This window comes from Electrona antarctica, assembly GCF_951216825.1.
Source record: "Electrona antarctica genome assembly, chromosome: 2".
In the NCBI taxonomy this organism is placed as follows: Eukaryota; Metazoa; Chordata; class Actinopteri; order Myctophiformes; family Myctophidae; genus Electrona; species Electrona antarctica.
Genome location: NC_136807.1, coordinates 44,799,709 through 44,813,557, shown reverse-complemented (window position 1 = coordinate 44,813,557; position 13,849 = coordinate 44,799,709). Strand labels below are relative to the sequence as shown.

The 13,849-nt window shown below is 43.2% G+C and overlaps 1 protein-coding gene across 1 annotated transcript in view; it reads left to right on the top strand.

Moving 5' to 3' along the window:
* The window catches only part of LOC306933423 (large neutral amino acids transporter small subunit 1-like), a gene marked incomplete at its 3' end in the record, with an annotated part of 13,117 nt that extends 1,252 nt beyond the window's left edge, over positions 1–11,865 (top strand). The window contains exons 2-12 of the mRNA XM_079515642.1: positions 211–446; positions 899–1,205; positions 1,980–2,105; positions 6,046–6,151; positions 6,273–6,317; positions 6,749–6,872; positions 7,296–7,399; positions 7,759–7,855; positions 8,202–8,351; positions 11,334–11,508; positions 11,789–11,865. Coding sequence (XP_079371768.1) covers positions 211–446; positions 899–1,205; positions 1,980–2,105; positions 6,046–6,151; positions 6,273–6,317; positions 6,749–6,872; positions 7,296–7,399; positions 7,759–7,855; positions 8,202–8,351; positions 11,334–11,508; positions 11,789–11,865 — 1,547 coding nt within the window. The remainder of the gene's footprint in view (positions 1–210; positions 447–898; positions 1,206–1,979; positions 2,106–6,045; positions 6,152–6,272; positions 6,318–6,748; positions 6,873–7,295; positions 7,400–7,758; positions 7,856–8,201; positions 8,352–11,333; positions 11,509–11,788) is intronic.
* Between the last annotated feature and the right edge of the window lie 1,984 nt (positions 11,866–13,849).

Below are 13,849 nucleotides of genomic sequence, written 5' to 3'. Positions count from 1 at the left end.
ACAACTCGTAGTCATGATGCAAGAAACATTTATTTTAAGATGACCAACGTTTCGGCACAAAATGCTTTCTTCAGGGTATGATACATCTGCTAGTTTAACACAGTGTCGGTGGCATTGAAAAGACAATCCCCCCCTTGTTCAACAGACAGGCAGCAGACTGATAAGTCACAGATAAGTTCATCCTTGTGTAATTTGTGTCCTCCTCTCCAGTACCCGATGAGAATGAGTCCATCACGGAGAAGCCCCCGTCCGCCACCACCCCTATGGTCCCGTCGCCCGCGGACGACGTCACCAGTCCGCCCGTCGATGAGGAGGGCGCAGCGGCAGTGGTCAAGGAGGGCAAGGTGGAGCTCCGGCGCAGCATCACCCTGTTCAACGGCGTAGGGATGATCATCGGAACCATCATCGGCTCCGGCATCTTCATCACGCCGACCGGCGTCATCAAGGTTACAGATTACAACAGCCACAGTTTTAACTAAAACTAAGATGAGAGAACATATTACTCCAGTTTTAGCTCCACTGCATTGGCTCCCAGTAGTTTTCAGCTCTCAATGGTCTCGCAAGTCGCACCTTCCTACCTACATGACTGCCATGTCCCAAACCGCCCCATCAGGTCCTCCACTGCTGGCCTAAAAAACACGGTGAAGCAGCTCTCTGCTTCTACGGGCCGACGGGCCTGTGTGGAACAAACTCCCACTATACCTTCGACAGACAGCCTCTGTAGATATTTTTAAAGCACAGCTCAACTTCAAGACATACTTCTATACTCTTGCTTTTGGTTGAGCTTTTCAAATTATTCATGTATTCCCTATTGCTCTGTAAAACACTTTGAGCTGCATTTCATGTCATGAAAGCTACTACTGTATACTAATAAAGTTTTATTATTATTATTATCAAGGAGACCGGCTCGGCGGGGCTCTCCCTGATCGTGTGGTCCGTCTGTGGGGTGGTGTCCACCATGGGCGCCCTGTGCTACGCCGAGCTGGGCACCACCATCACCAAGTCGGGCGGAGACTACACCTACATCCTGGAGGTGTACGGCGAGCTGGCAGCCTTCCTGAAGCTGTGGGTGGAGATGCTCATCATCCGCCCGTCCTCCCAGTACGTGGTGTCGCTGGTGTTCGCCACGTACCTCCTGAAGCCGCTCTACCCGAGCTGCGCCGTGCCCGACAGCGCCGCCAAGCTCATCGCCTGCCTGTGTCTCAGTGAGTATACTGCACACCAGCAGAGGTCATCGCCATGTTGGCTTGTGGTGGATATGTTTTGTCAACATTTGCCATGGACATACAAAATGAGTGGACAATATATTACCAGAAACACATATATAGATAGCCCTGAATGACCATAACAGATCTGTAACTCTGAGAGTGTTCAAATGGAACCTTACGGGTCCATTTGGTTCCATTTGAACACTCTCAGCGTTAAAGGGGGTCTTTGCAAATAAAACATTTGAGAACCACTAGTACTAGTGGACTCCTAATGTGCCATAGTGGCATAATAAATAATTGCCATACTTATTCTGGAGAAAACCTGGAGACTCTACATTCAGTAAGTGGGTGTTATGAGAAAAAATAGAACATTGTAATGGTGTGTAAAAATGTGCCAGTGCCACGGACAAGACCAAGTCTTTGCCAGTTGCCACGGACACATATGACCCCTGTGCTATGCGAAGATAATTGCGATTATCTCAAATAATTGTGATTAGGCGATTACCGGTATGTAATAATTGTGACAGCCCTATTTCGTCAGTCACGAGATGGGGTTTCCCACCCCCTCTCCCCCTCCAGTATGACATACTGTGAGAGCAAAATGGTCACCATAATAATGTGCATATATGGTCAATTCCATATCTGTAGTCTTGCTAATGATGTATCATCATCATAACAAACAATAGCTGAGATGTGTTTTATATTCACTAAATCAATGATGATTCATCTGTATGTGTGCCTGACGGCAATCCGTCTCCCTGCTTCTTCTAGCGTCCCTGACATTTGTCAACTGTATCAGCGTGAGAGCAGCCACCAAGGTCCAGGACCTGTTCACGGCTTCAAAGCTGGTAGCACTCGCTATCATCATCATGTTCGGCTTCATCCAGATCGGCACAGGTAAATCCAATCTACCAGCTTTGAATGTTGAACTGGTTCCATTCTGCATTCAGGTCACCTTACTTTCTTGTAAATTCCTAGTACCTGGCTGACATTCAAACCCGGGGCCTCTTCTGAAAGTTTTACCACTGCGCTGGAGAGAAATTTTGACCTTAAGGAAGTACCACATGAAAACCAGTAGATTGTTGTTGATCACTCTCCTCCCGGTCTGAATAAGTGTGCGTATCAATAAACAGAATAAAATCAAATAAAGAAAACCAGTTTTTGACCTTAAGGAAGTACCACATGAAAACCAGTAGATTGTTGTTGATCACTCTCCTCCCGGTCAGAATAAGTGTGCGTATCAATAAACAGAATAAAATAAAATAAAGAAAACCAGTAGAGGTTTGTAGTGGGATTTTCAAGATGAGAATACTACACTTCCTTAAGAAGCATAGGAAGCAAGGTTTCCACCTGTTGGTTGCCTGTCAAGATGACCTATTCTTACCCAAGATGCCCCCTCACTCCCCACCTTCAAAACCGCACTAAAAACCCACCTGTTCAGACTAGCATTCCCCAGCTGATGTGTTTTTAACTTGTTACTTGTAATGTTTTACTGGTTTTATTCTTATTTTCTTTCTTCTAATAAAGTTGTCCTTTTCTCTTGTTCCCCCCCCGGCCCCCACACATGTAAAGCGTCTTTGGTTATTAGAAAAGCGCTATAGAAGTCCCAGATATTATTATTATAAGACCCATGTTTGACCATGTTGACTGACCACTGACCACACCTCCAAAGTTTCCCTGGGCTGGTACACATGCGGCTCTCTTATACACAATGAAGGAACAAGAATACATTGGAGGTGTGGTCAGTGGTCAGTCAACATGGTCAAACATGGGTCTTGGGTAAGAATAGGTCATCTTGACAGGCAACCAACAGGTGGAAACCTTGCTTCCTATGCTTCTTAAGGAAGTGTAGTATTCTCATCTTGAAAATCCCACTACAGGTTAGACCTTTTCTCAGACATTTCTCAAATGAAGAGCAGGTAGACCAAATACACACACAGTGTACACACACAGTCGTATTAGTTATATTTGTATTAACCCATTTTGGGCGGGAACCCCTTTTGGTGTTTTAAACATTATGTTATAATTTAGCTATTGAAAAATAGCAGATCTACAAGCTCATAGCGCGCCACCGAGTGGCGCGCTACGAGCTTGTAGGTCTGCTATTTTTGAAAAATCGTGAAAATATTTATTTCAGAAAACTGGAGGATTTAGAATATGTTTTTTAAATTTTGAGGTCAGGCCTAAATGGGTACTAATTTGGCCAAGGACCCCCATCTGAAAATGTGTTGTGCCAGGGACCACCATATAAGAGTGATGTGATGAACAAAACACAGACACATGTGGTCCTCAACCTTTTGAATTGCAAGGACCACCCCCAGTTTCATAATGCATTAGATTAGGGCACGGAGTGGACCCCCCATTTGATAATACAATTGTTAATCTCTGGGACCCCAATCTACTCTGTGAAATCCATTGGGTTGCATTTGTACACTGTGGCAAAGGAGGCTGAAAAACAGCCACAAGACACGCACATCTAAAAATTAGGCCGGATCAAAAACAGTGATAATTGAATAATGAAAAGAGTCCGTTTTACCACACAAGTAAAAGATACGTTTGGGAGCAGAAATTGGTGTGCAGACTCTTTTTATTCTTGAATTTGTCACTTTTCGACTTATCTTCATATACTGTATGATCCCTCACTAATGTTCATGATAAAATACCACAATTCTTTTCTACTCAGTCTGTGTCTCATAGGAGGGCTGTGGGCAGTTCAGAAACCCGTCCACCAGTGACATCATCGTTAGGAAGATTTCTTTTTTAAAACACAATTTATTAAAAAAAAAAAAATTATCCATTGCTTCTATTGTCGCATTGCAACTTTTCAGGAATAGAAAGTCTGCAGTCTCTATTTTTTTTTGTGTGGCTTTCGCCTTTATTTTTATATGGAGGGACAGACAGTAGGCTGACAAGAAATGGGGAGAGAGATGGGGTGAAGACATGCAGTAAAGGCCGTCGGGATCGGGAGTCGAACCCGCGGCACACTGCCAGACTGGATTACCAGCCAAGGTGCCTGGACCACTGAGCCATGGCCCAGGCCTGCAGTCTCTATTAGCTTGGATTCCCCATCGATGCTGTCACTGGTAGACGGGTTTCTGAACTGCCCACAGCCCTCCCATGAGACACAGACAGAGTAGAACTTTTTTGTGGCATTTTATCATGAACATTAGTGACGACCAATTACATGAAGGTAGGTTGAAAAGTGGTGAAGTGTTCCTTTAAAGACCATGGCCTGATGGTCCCAGCACCAGAAGTTGAGAAACCAGCGTGCTATAAGAAGACAGCGTGCTACATACAGTACATCTTTCACGCTTCCCTCGTCAGACCACACCCACCAGCCATTGTCCTCCACGCTGCGTTGCCATGGAAACTGGGCATGGGGGGCTTGCCGGCTGCCGTGGTGCTGGGCTCCTTCAGGAATGATGCAGGGGGGGATTATAACGTAATGTAAATATGGCTCAGCCATAAAAAGGAGTCATTTCCATCTGAAAGAGACAGGAGTGGAACGAAGGCTTTATATGGCCAGGGGGGTAACCTCAACCTCTCTGAGCACTGGACCCCTTCGGTCTCAAAGGTTGAACTGAAGTCCTCCCTGTATGACCTTTTTTTTTGCTCAATATCGCATGCAATTAAAAAATCACACCCGTGTGAACTGAGTGGTGTAAGGTCTTATATAGACCAGCTGACGTAATGTCTGACGTAATGAAATCACACCCGTGTGAACTGGGTGACCATAGCAACCGTGCTCATTTTTTGAGCACATAACAGACAGACAGACAGACAGACTAACAAAGCCAGTTGTAGGAGTGGTTTACACCACTCAAAAAAGGTTCGCAACACATGTAGTGAACAACTCTCACTTTAGTCTCACATTTGTATTACAATTATAAGTCGCAACCACATTATTATTAGTTTTTGAAGATATTTTGGGGGCTTTTTGTCTTTATTGATAGTGGAAAGACAGGAAACGAGGGGAGAGAGACGGGGAGCAGCAACTAAATAAATAAAATACAGCAAAGTTGGTCAGGAGCGGGACTCGAACTTGTCAGGCTGCATTAGGAGCCTACTAGGTGATCAGACCGCTAGGCCAGCCCGGGCCAACAACCTTATTAGTGAGATAAATGAACAGTGAGGATTTTACTGTGTAGAGCAGTGGTTCCCAAACCTTTTAGCTCAAGACCCAAAAGAGAAATTAGACCCAAACTAGTGAATACAGCAGATGCTCACAAATGAGCTAATTTATGGAATTTCTTTAAGTTTTATTTTATTTCTTCATGAAATTACTGGGGGGAAAAAATCATTTGAAATTTTGCTTTTTTGGGGATGTTTTTTTTTTTTTATGTTTTGAAATAATAAAAAAAATAAGCGAACCCATACAAATTTGTCCGCGACCCACTGTTTGGGAAACAGTGGTGTACTGTAGAGTTCACCTCAATGAAACCTGTTTTAAATGTATTAAATGTCATCCCAAACGGACTTGATTAAGTTGCCAGTACATCACAAGCAGATCCTCTATCCTGGAGGTGAGCTGTGTAGATACAGTATAGTGGGATTTTTGAAAATGCCACGTCTGTCAACATGCAGAGTGCAACAGACTTGCAGGAAATAATCATAAAAGGAATAATAGTTCTTATTAATTTATTCTATTGTTCTATCTATTCTTACTGGACTCATTCTCTGTGTGTGTGTGTGTGTGTGTGTGTGTGTGTGTGTGTGTGTGTGTGTGTGTGTGTGTGTGTGTGTGTGTGTGTGTGTGTGTGTGTGTGTGTGTGTGTGTGTGTGTGTGTGTGTGTGTGTGTGTGTGTGTGTGTGTGTGTGTGTGTGTGTGCGCGCGCAGGTAATACTCCATACCTTACACCAGAGCTGGCTTTTGAAGGCACTAAAATGGGAGTTAGCAACATTGTCTTAGCTCTCTACAGTGGTCTGTTTGCTTTTGGAGGCTGGTAAGTCAGTAAAACAAATTCAAAATCCATTTGTGTCCTTGTGAATCAGTAAACATGTTTTTCAACAATTGCTAAAGAATGCACACAATATATATTTTGGTTTGTTTGTTTGTTTCTCCAGGAATTACCTGAATTACGTGACCGAGGAAATGATCAATCCAGAGAGGTGACTTTTAAATGTGATGAAGGTTGTGTTGAGGATTTGACAGATTCTCCTGTAAATATAATGCTTATAATGACTTACGTTCACATCTTTATCTAAGCTTGCTTATCTGCTGAATGCATGGTGGTATGGAACAATAACAGAGCTGCATATTAAAGACAAGCATGCAACGCATACGCCCTCCAGTGTTCAGACTGCTTTGTCTAGAACCCACATATCATCAACCTATCAAACTCTTGGTGACATATGGAAGGTGATGGAACAAGGCTATGGCATTGCATGAAAGATGCATTCACCTAAAACCCGATGCTGATGTCTTTTGTGAAAAGAAATCGCTGAGAATTTTAGCGACTCATATTTGAATGGATGTAAAATGATTCGTCCAAAGTTGAGGGGTTTCCTTGAAAATGACCTGCAACCTTTTCCTTCACCAGGAACCTGCCCCTGTCCATCATCATCTCCATGCCGATAGTGACTGTGGTGTATGTTCTGACCAACTTGGCCTACTTCACCACCATCTCTCCAGAAGAGATGATGGAGTCCGAGGCTGTCGCTGTGGTGAGTAATAAACAGTGGAGCCAGAGAAACAAGCAGTCGGCGCACGCACGCACGCACGCACACACGCACGCACGCACGCACGCACACACAGACACTCACTCACTCACAAAAACAAAACTGAATTGCGGACATTTTTTAATGTACAAATGCGGTAAAATCCATAACACGTAGAATTAAATCCATTGATAAACACAAAATTTGAATAAATCCAACAGCAACATGCACGAACACACGCACGCATACACACACACACACACACACACACACACACACACACACACACACACACACACACACACACACACACACACACACACACACACACACACACACACACACACACACACACACACACACACACACAGATTTTCAATTTCAACAAGCTTCACTGAATATGAGCTGACATTGTGTGTGTTGTGACAGAGCTTTGGAGAGTACCACCTTGGTGTCATGTCCTGGTTGATTCCTGTGTTCGTTGGCCTGTCCTGCTTTGGAGCTGTCAACGGGTCACTCTTCACTTCAGCACGGTGTGTGTGTGTGTGTGTGTGTGTGTGTGTGTGTGTGTGTGTGTGTGTGTGTGTGTGTGTGTGTGTGTGTGTGTGTGTGTGTGTGTGTGTGTGTGTGTGTGTGTGTGTGTGCGTGTGTCGCGTGCGTGCGTGCGTGCGTGCTTGCGTGCGTCTGCACATCCATGTATTCACGCACTGTACCATACTTCCTTTGAGTGTGTGTGAACAAAATTAGTTTTTGTTGAACAATGTCATCATGGCATTGCTCACCTGTTGAGCCACTTCAATTAAGATTGTCAATAGTATATTTTATCTTCACCTTTTTCCTGCTGACTGATCGACATTCATAATGAGCTGTCGTCCTCTTTCTCCTTCAACAGCCTGTTCTATGCTGGTGCTCGAGAGGGTCAGCTTCCTGCTGCTCTGGGATTGGTCCATACTGACATGTTTACTCCTGTTCCCTCTCTGATCTTCACCGTGAGTAGCCAGTGGTGGAAAAAGTACTCACGTTTTACTTAAGTATCAATACTGCAATGTAGAAATACTGTATTTGAGTAAAAGTACAAAAGTATATAATATGTGCTATGTACTGCTATGAGTGTGGTTGAGAGAGTAATGTCAAGTATACTGTGAGTTAGTCAATGACAATGGGCTGAACATGCCACACGCCGATAAGGTCCTTTTTAAAGGTCCCATTATATAAACGTTTTTTTTGAAAATATAGTTCCTAATGAAGACTGATTTGGCAGAGTTTATTCAAAACTATGTCTCGTGTGCTAATAATACATTGTGCAGGCCTAACGTTAGCTTTCCTTTCTGTCAGTGTTGCCTGTCCATGCTGTACGCCATCTCTAAGGACATCTTCTCAGTCATCAATCTGTTCAGCTTCTTCACCTGGATGTGTGTGGGCATGGCCATCGCTGGCATGCTCTGGCTCCGCTGGACAGAGCCCGACCGCCACAGGCCCATTAAGGTAGAACAATTCGGCTCAGAGAACTTTGATCAAATCAATGATACACATACGTCAGTATGTGCACTGGTGAATTCTTACTTCTGTTACTCTTACTTCTGATTCTGGAGGAAAACACACATTTCACCCCTTTTCCTTATGAGTCATGACCATATTTTTTTTATTATGCCCCCCCCCCCCTTTTATTATTATTTTTTCTTTCACTGACAATGTGGAGATAGGGTTCCAGTCAGCTCCATCTGACTTCGTCATTCTAGACAAACCACCCGTGGCCAGGGGAGGATTATCCAACGGGCCTGTTGGGCCCAGGCCCAGGGGCCTCTGAGCTATGGGGGGGGCCCTGAGCTTCAGCCTCCGCGTGGCCGCGTTGCTGTCACACGGAGGCTCAAGCTTAGGGGCCCCCAAAAAGTGCAAAGTTAATAACAGTTATTAACTTTGAACTTTTTGCCAGTAAGCTTATCATGCCAATAAAATAAGCCCAAATGTCCTAAACCAGTGGTTTTCAACTGATTGTGAATGAGGGACTGCCACCCTGACTTAGAATCAACCTGGGGACCACTGTTGTGTTGGGTGGGGATAGATTAGTGCTTTTGTTTCACTTGCTATGCATCCCATGTGTGTATACAACATCCCACTGTGTCTCAACTCTCAACCAATGGTCCATTGACTAAGAATTTCCTAATAATAATGACTCATCCAGACATTATGGTGAACTTCCCCCTCTTGAGATTTTAACTTGAATTTCTTGTCAGTAAATGACTGCATGGATGGTCATCAATGTCACCAGGTAATTCAGTTCACTGTTTCTCAACTAGTAGAAAGAAAATGTCAGGGACCACATGCAATACCTCCACGGACGACCTGTTGAAAACCTCTGTCCTAAACCATCATATGATACAGGGGCGGCGGTGGCTCAGGGGTAGAGTGTCTGGATGGTTGCCAGTTCTAACCCGGGCTCCCCCAGAGTTACTGTCGAAGTGTCCTTGAGCAAGACACTGAACCCCTAATTGCTCCCGATGTGCTAGTTGGTGCCTTGCATGGTTTCCGCTGCCATCGGTGTATGAATGGGTGAATGTAATGCACAATCTCTGTAAAGCGCCTTGGATAAAGGCGCTATATAAATGCACCATTTACCATTTATACATGTTACTGCAAGTGTTTAAACCCTCAGTTTATCCATAAGGCTTCCAGAGGGAGGTCTCCAAAAACAAGGCGGGGGGGGAGGCTTTGCATGTTGGTGGCCCAGTGGCCCTTTATCTTTAGATCCGCCTATGCCCGTGGCACCAATTTGAGGATCCAATGGAGTTGGGAGGTTTAGTGGAGTTAGCGCTTTTTAAATCATTTTCATTGGTTCAATATTTGTAAAACACACACAAACACACACACACACACACACACACACACACACACACACACACACACACACACACACACACACACACACACACACACACACACACACACACACACACACACACACACAGACAGGGTTAGGGTGTTCAATTCAATAGCACTGGTTTATTATTAAAAAAAAGTGAAAAATGGTGGTGAGATAAATCAGCAAATTCAAGTTGAACAATCTACAAATGCTTGTTCAAAGAGAAACGTTTTAAGGCTTTTCTTAAAAATGTCCACAGAGGGTGCAAATCTCAGAGCTAGTGGAAGAGCATTCCAAAGTTTGGCCGCTACAGCCTGAGATGATTTGCCCATTAGCGACGATATACTGAAATTGAAAAACAAATAACACAACATAATGTAACTAGAAAAAGTGCCCTCCACCAGGAGGATAGGAGTGTGTGTGATGTTTGGCAAAATGTTTAGGAGTAATATAAACATGTTTTTTTGTTTGTTTGTTTCTTGCAACAATTTTCTTCATTTTGTTGAGGAAATGCAGAGCCAGATCACTCATAGCATCTCTGAAAATAGAATTCTGGATGAGCAGGACATGTGCAGCATTTTGTACAAAATGGGAAGGCAATCTTAGCTAATCAGTGTAGAATCTGAGAAATCCAACAGGCTCGTCTTGATCACATGACAACAGAGATCATGTGTACCGATTTGCATGAGATTTGGATGAAATCTGTGCGACTAACATAAACAATGTGTTTTGCAGAAATCGGCCTCATGGTGGCGCTATAACCGGCAGATGTGGAGGGATGCAGGGAAAATGTTTTTCCATGGCCTCTAGGGAGTGCACATACATAAGTTGTTGATGCAGTTATAGGTAAAAATAGGAATTGGCCTGTTATAGCGCCACCGTGAGGCTGATTTGGGAAAGAAATAGTGGCATGTCGTCCTCAGCCTAGTGGAAATGTGCGTGTATAATTTCATGGAAATTGGACACTGTGTTTGTGATTTGTGGCATTTTGTTCGAAACGGACCAATCATTTGGAAGCTTTGGAATCAGCTTTGGAAGCCAATCTTAGCCAATCAGGATGGAAGATGGGAAATTGTGCAGATCTGTGTTGATCACATGACTATGGACATAGTGTATACCGGATTGTGTGATGTATGGATAAAATGTGTACGAGTTATCTACAGAAATGTGTTTTGCCTAAATCGGCCTCATGGTGGCGCTATAACAGGCCGTTGAGGAATATTTGGGGCAGAGGTTCGTCGTTGGCATCCAGGGAGTGTGTGTGCAAAGTTTGGCATGGATCGGGCCAACGGTGCCGGAGATTAGCTGATAACGGACGGACGGACGGACGGAAGGAAGGAAGGAAGGACACACACACGGACGGAGTGCAAAACTCTCTCTCCCCATGCCTTCGGCCTGGTGGAGACAATTAACCACGATGACATACGGTGTACTGTAGAGTGTAGAGTACCGGTATTACTATTACGTAGTATCACATCACCCTTCATTCCTGTCTAAATGAAGGACCCCTCCCAAACAAAAAAACAAAGACTGAAAGAAATCTTAAAAACAAAACTTATTGTTTAAGACTTATTATTTGACATAACCTGTTTCTCCAATTCCTCCAGATCTATCTGTTCATCCCCGTGACTTTCGTGTTGGGCTGTGTGTTCATGATCGTGGTGTCCTTCTGGGCAGCTCCCTTTGAATGCCTGGTGGGCAGCGGCATCATTCTCACAGGCATCCCGGCCTACCTGCTGGGATACAAGTGGAAGAAACCCCACGTTGTCCAGAAGATGCTGGGTGAGTAGCAGAGCTTGTTTTCATAGAGCCTTTTGTCTATTTATTTGGCACAGTCCAGGCTGGGGATGGGTTCTTGTGGAATCCATGGAAAGGTATTAGTGCAGTAACAAAACGTTTGAGTATTGATGCAATTGGAATGTTTGTACTGGTGGCGATGGAATTGAATCAAGGTGTTCCACCCGATGTTTTCATAGCTCAGACCTTATTAGATTTTTAGCCTGGGGTGAGCTGGCTGGAAAACAACAGGAGTGGCTCACACGATGGCTTGTCTCTCCTTCAGACATCTTCACCATGTTCTGTCAGAAGATCTTCATGTCCGTGCCAGAGGAGAAGGAGCAACATGAGGCCGCAGACTAAACTGCAGACAGATTCCTAAGTAGCACTTTACATTACAACGGTCTTATTTCAGTTTCTCAGTTAGCCTGTGTATTTACCTTTGGTCAAGGGTCGAGTTTTGAGGGAGAGAGGCACTGTGTAAGTACTCGGTAATATAATTGTTATAATAGTTTGGGCAGTATGCAACAGGTGGTACTTATAACATCATTAAAAAACATAATTATATACTTAAATTGCATTTCCTCGGATTAGTATACATAAATTATATGATGCACTGGAATTAGGCCATTGTAAATTAAGGTGTAACTTAATGTTTTCAGTGGAACATACTGTAGGTTACATGTGTACATTCATTCACTGTTGCGTTCCAGTATGTCTTCACCACTCTTGGTAAAACAGCATTTATGAATGTACTCCCGTGTACACAGTGTTTAGGTCTCACACTGGCAATTACTAATTGCCAGTAATGGCGAATTACTAATTTACTAATGATACTACTGGTCATCTTTCTGACATTTGATTTTAATACAATTAACTGCTTTTGTCACATCTTGTTTTATATCTAAACATATCTTTTTTATGTTAGTTATTGTAAGAGAATCATATAGAAATGTCAAGGTATGAGGGCTGCAAACAAGGTACTGTAAGAGAATCATATAGAAATGGTACTGTAGCAGCCTGATTGGTTAGTGGCCTAAGTGTCAGCTGTTTACAAGAAGCTGCTAGAGACACAAGAGGCATCTTATTTTTATAATAAAAGCTACAAAGCTACCAAAGTAGCTGTAGATTAGTATTGTTAACATTTTATAATAAAAACTACGAAGCTACCAAACTAGCTGTAGTTTAGTATTGTTAACATTTTAAAAACAACAATAGCTGAGGGATGATGGGTGTATTTAAAAAAGGAATTGCCTTTTTCCTACAGTGAAGGAAGTGTGGATATTACTTGATACAAATTATTGAAACATTGACATTTTCCATTTCCTCTTTATCACAAGTAGAGAAAATTCAGTGTAGCAACAAAAGAAAGAATACCTTTTACTGTACACTAATTTTATTATTAGGGTTTCTCTAGCACATAGATTAGCTGACAACCCCAGCTCTTAATTTTCAAAAGCGTTCCACCCACAGTATCACAAAAGAAAACTCATTTTCAAACTTTGCTTTTTTGTTTTGCATAAGTTGTTTTATATTAATGTTAAATTATGATTATAATTTAACATTATGATTTGAGGGCCCGCTTTGAAAACCATCACGGCCCACCAGTGGTCCCCGGCCTACAGGTTGAGAATCACTATCTATCTTCACTAGACAGGGCAGCGCACCCCCCGCCCCTCCGCCTCCCTGCTCTTCTGCCCAGTCAACACACACACACACACACACACACACACACACACACACACACACACACACCGCAGACTCCACACACGTCAATGAACATGCACGGGCAACAGAGAAGAATATGAATTAATGGAATGAAAATAACACGACGCTCACGTTTAGAAAAATCAGATATCACCATTTTGTTATTAATGCACAGAGCGCATTTGTGCATGCTGTGCTGTAACATTGGGGGGATATAGCCTCTAATATTAGTACTTTACACAGTACATTTCCATCTATCTTTGAAGAAAGAAAAAAAACAACAACCGAGAAATAGATATTGCTATTTTAATGGAATTAGGTGCATGTAGCCTATGGGGGGGCCGTATAGACACTAATATTAGCTACACAGTATATGTATTATGTATATCTATCTTGTCTATCTAAAAAATAGAGATAGATTTTTACAATTTTAATGGAATTAGAGATGGGGAGGCGGAGGAGCGCGGGGGGGGGGGGGGGGGGGGGGTGCGCTGCCCGGCCTATTGTAGAAACGACTGCTTCGCGGTGTTTTCCCCATTTGGTTCCATAGGTGTTATTCATGAATGTCAAAATGAGAATATGTAAAAAGAACAAAAACATTCTTTGTATTTGTTGTCATGAAACTTTGCCAGCGGTGTCC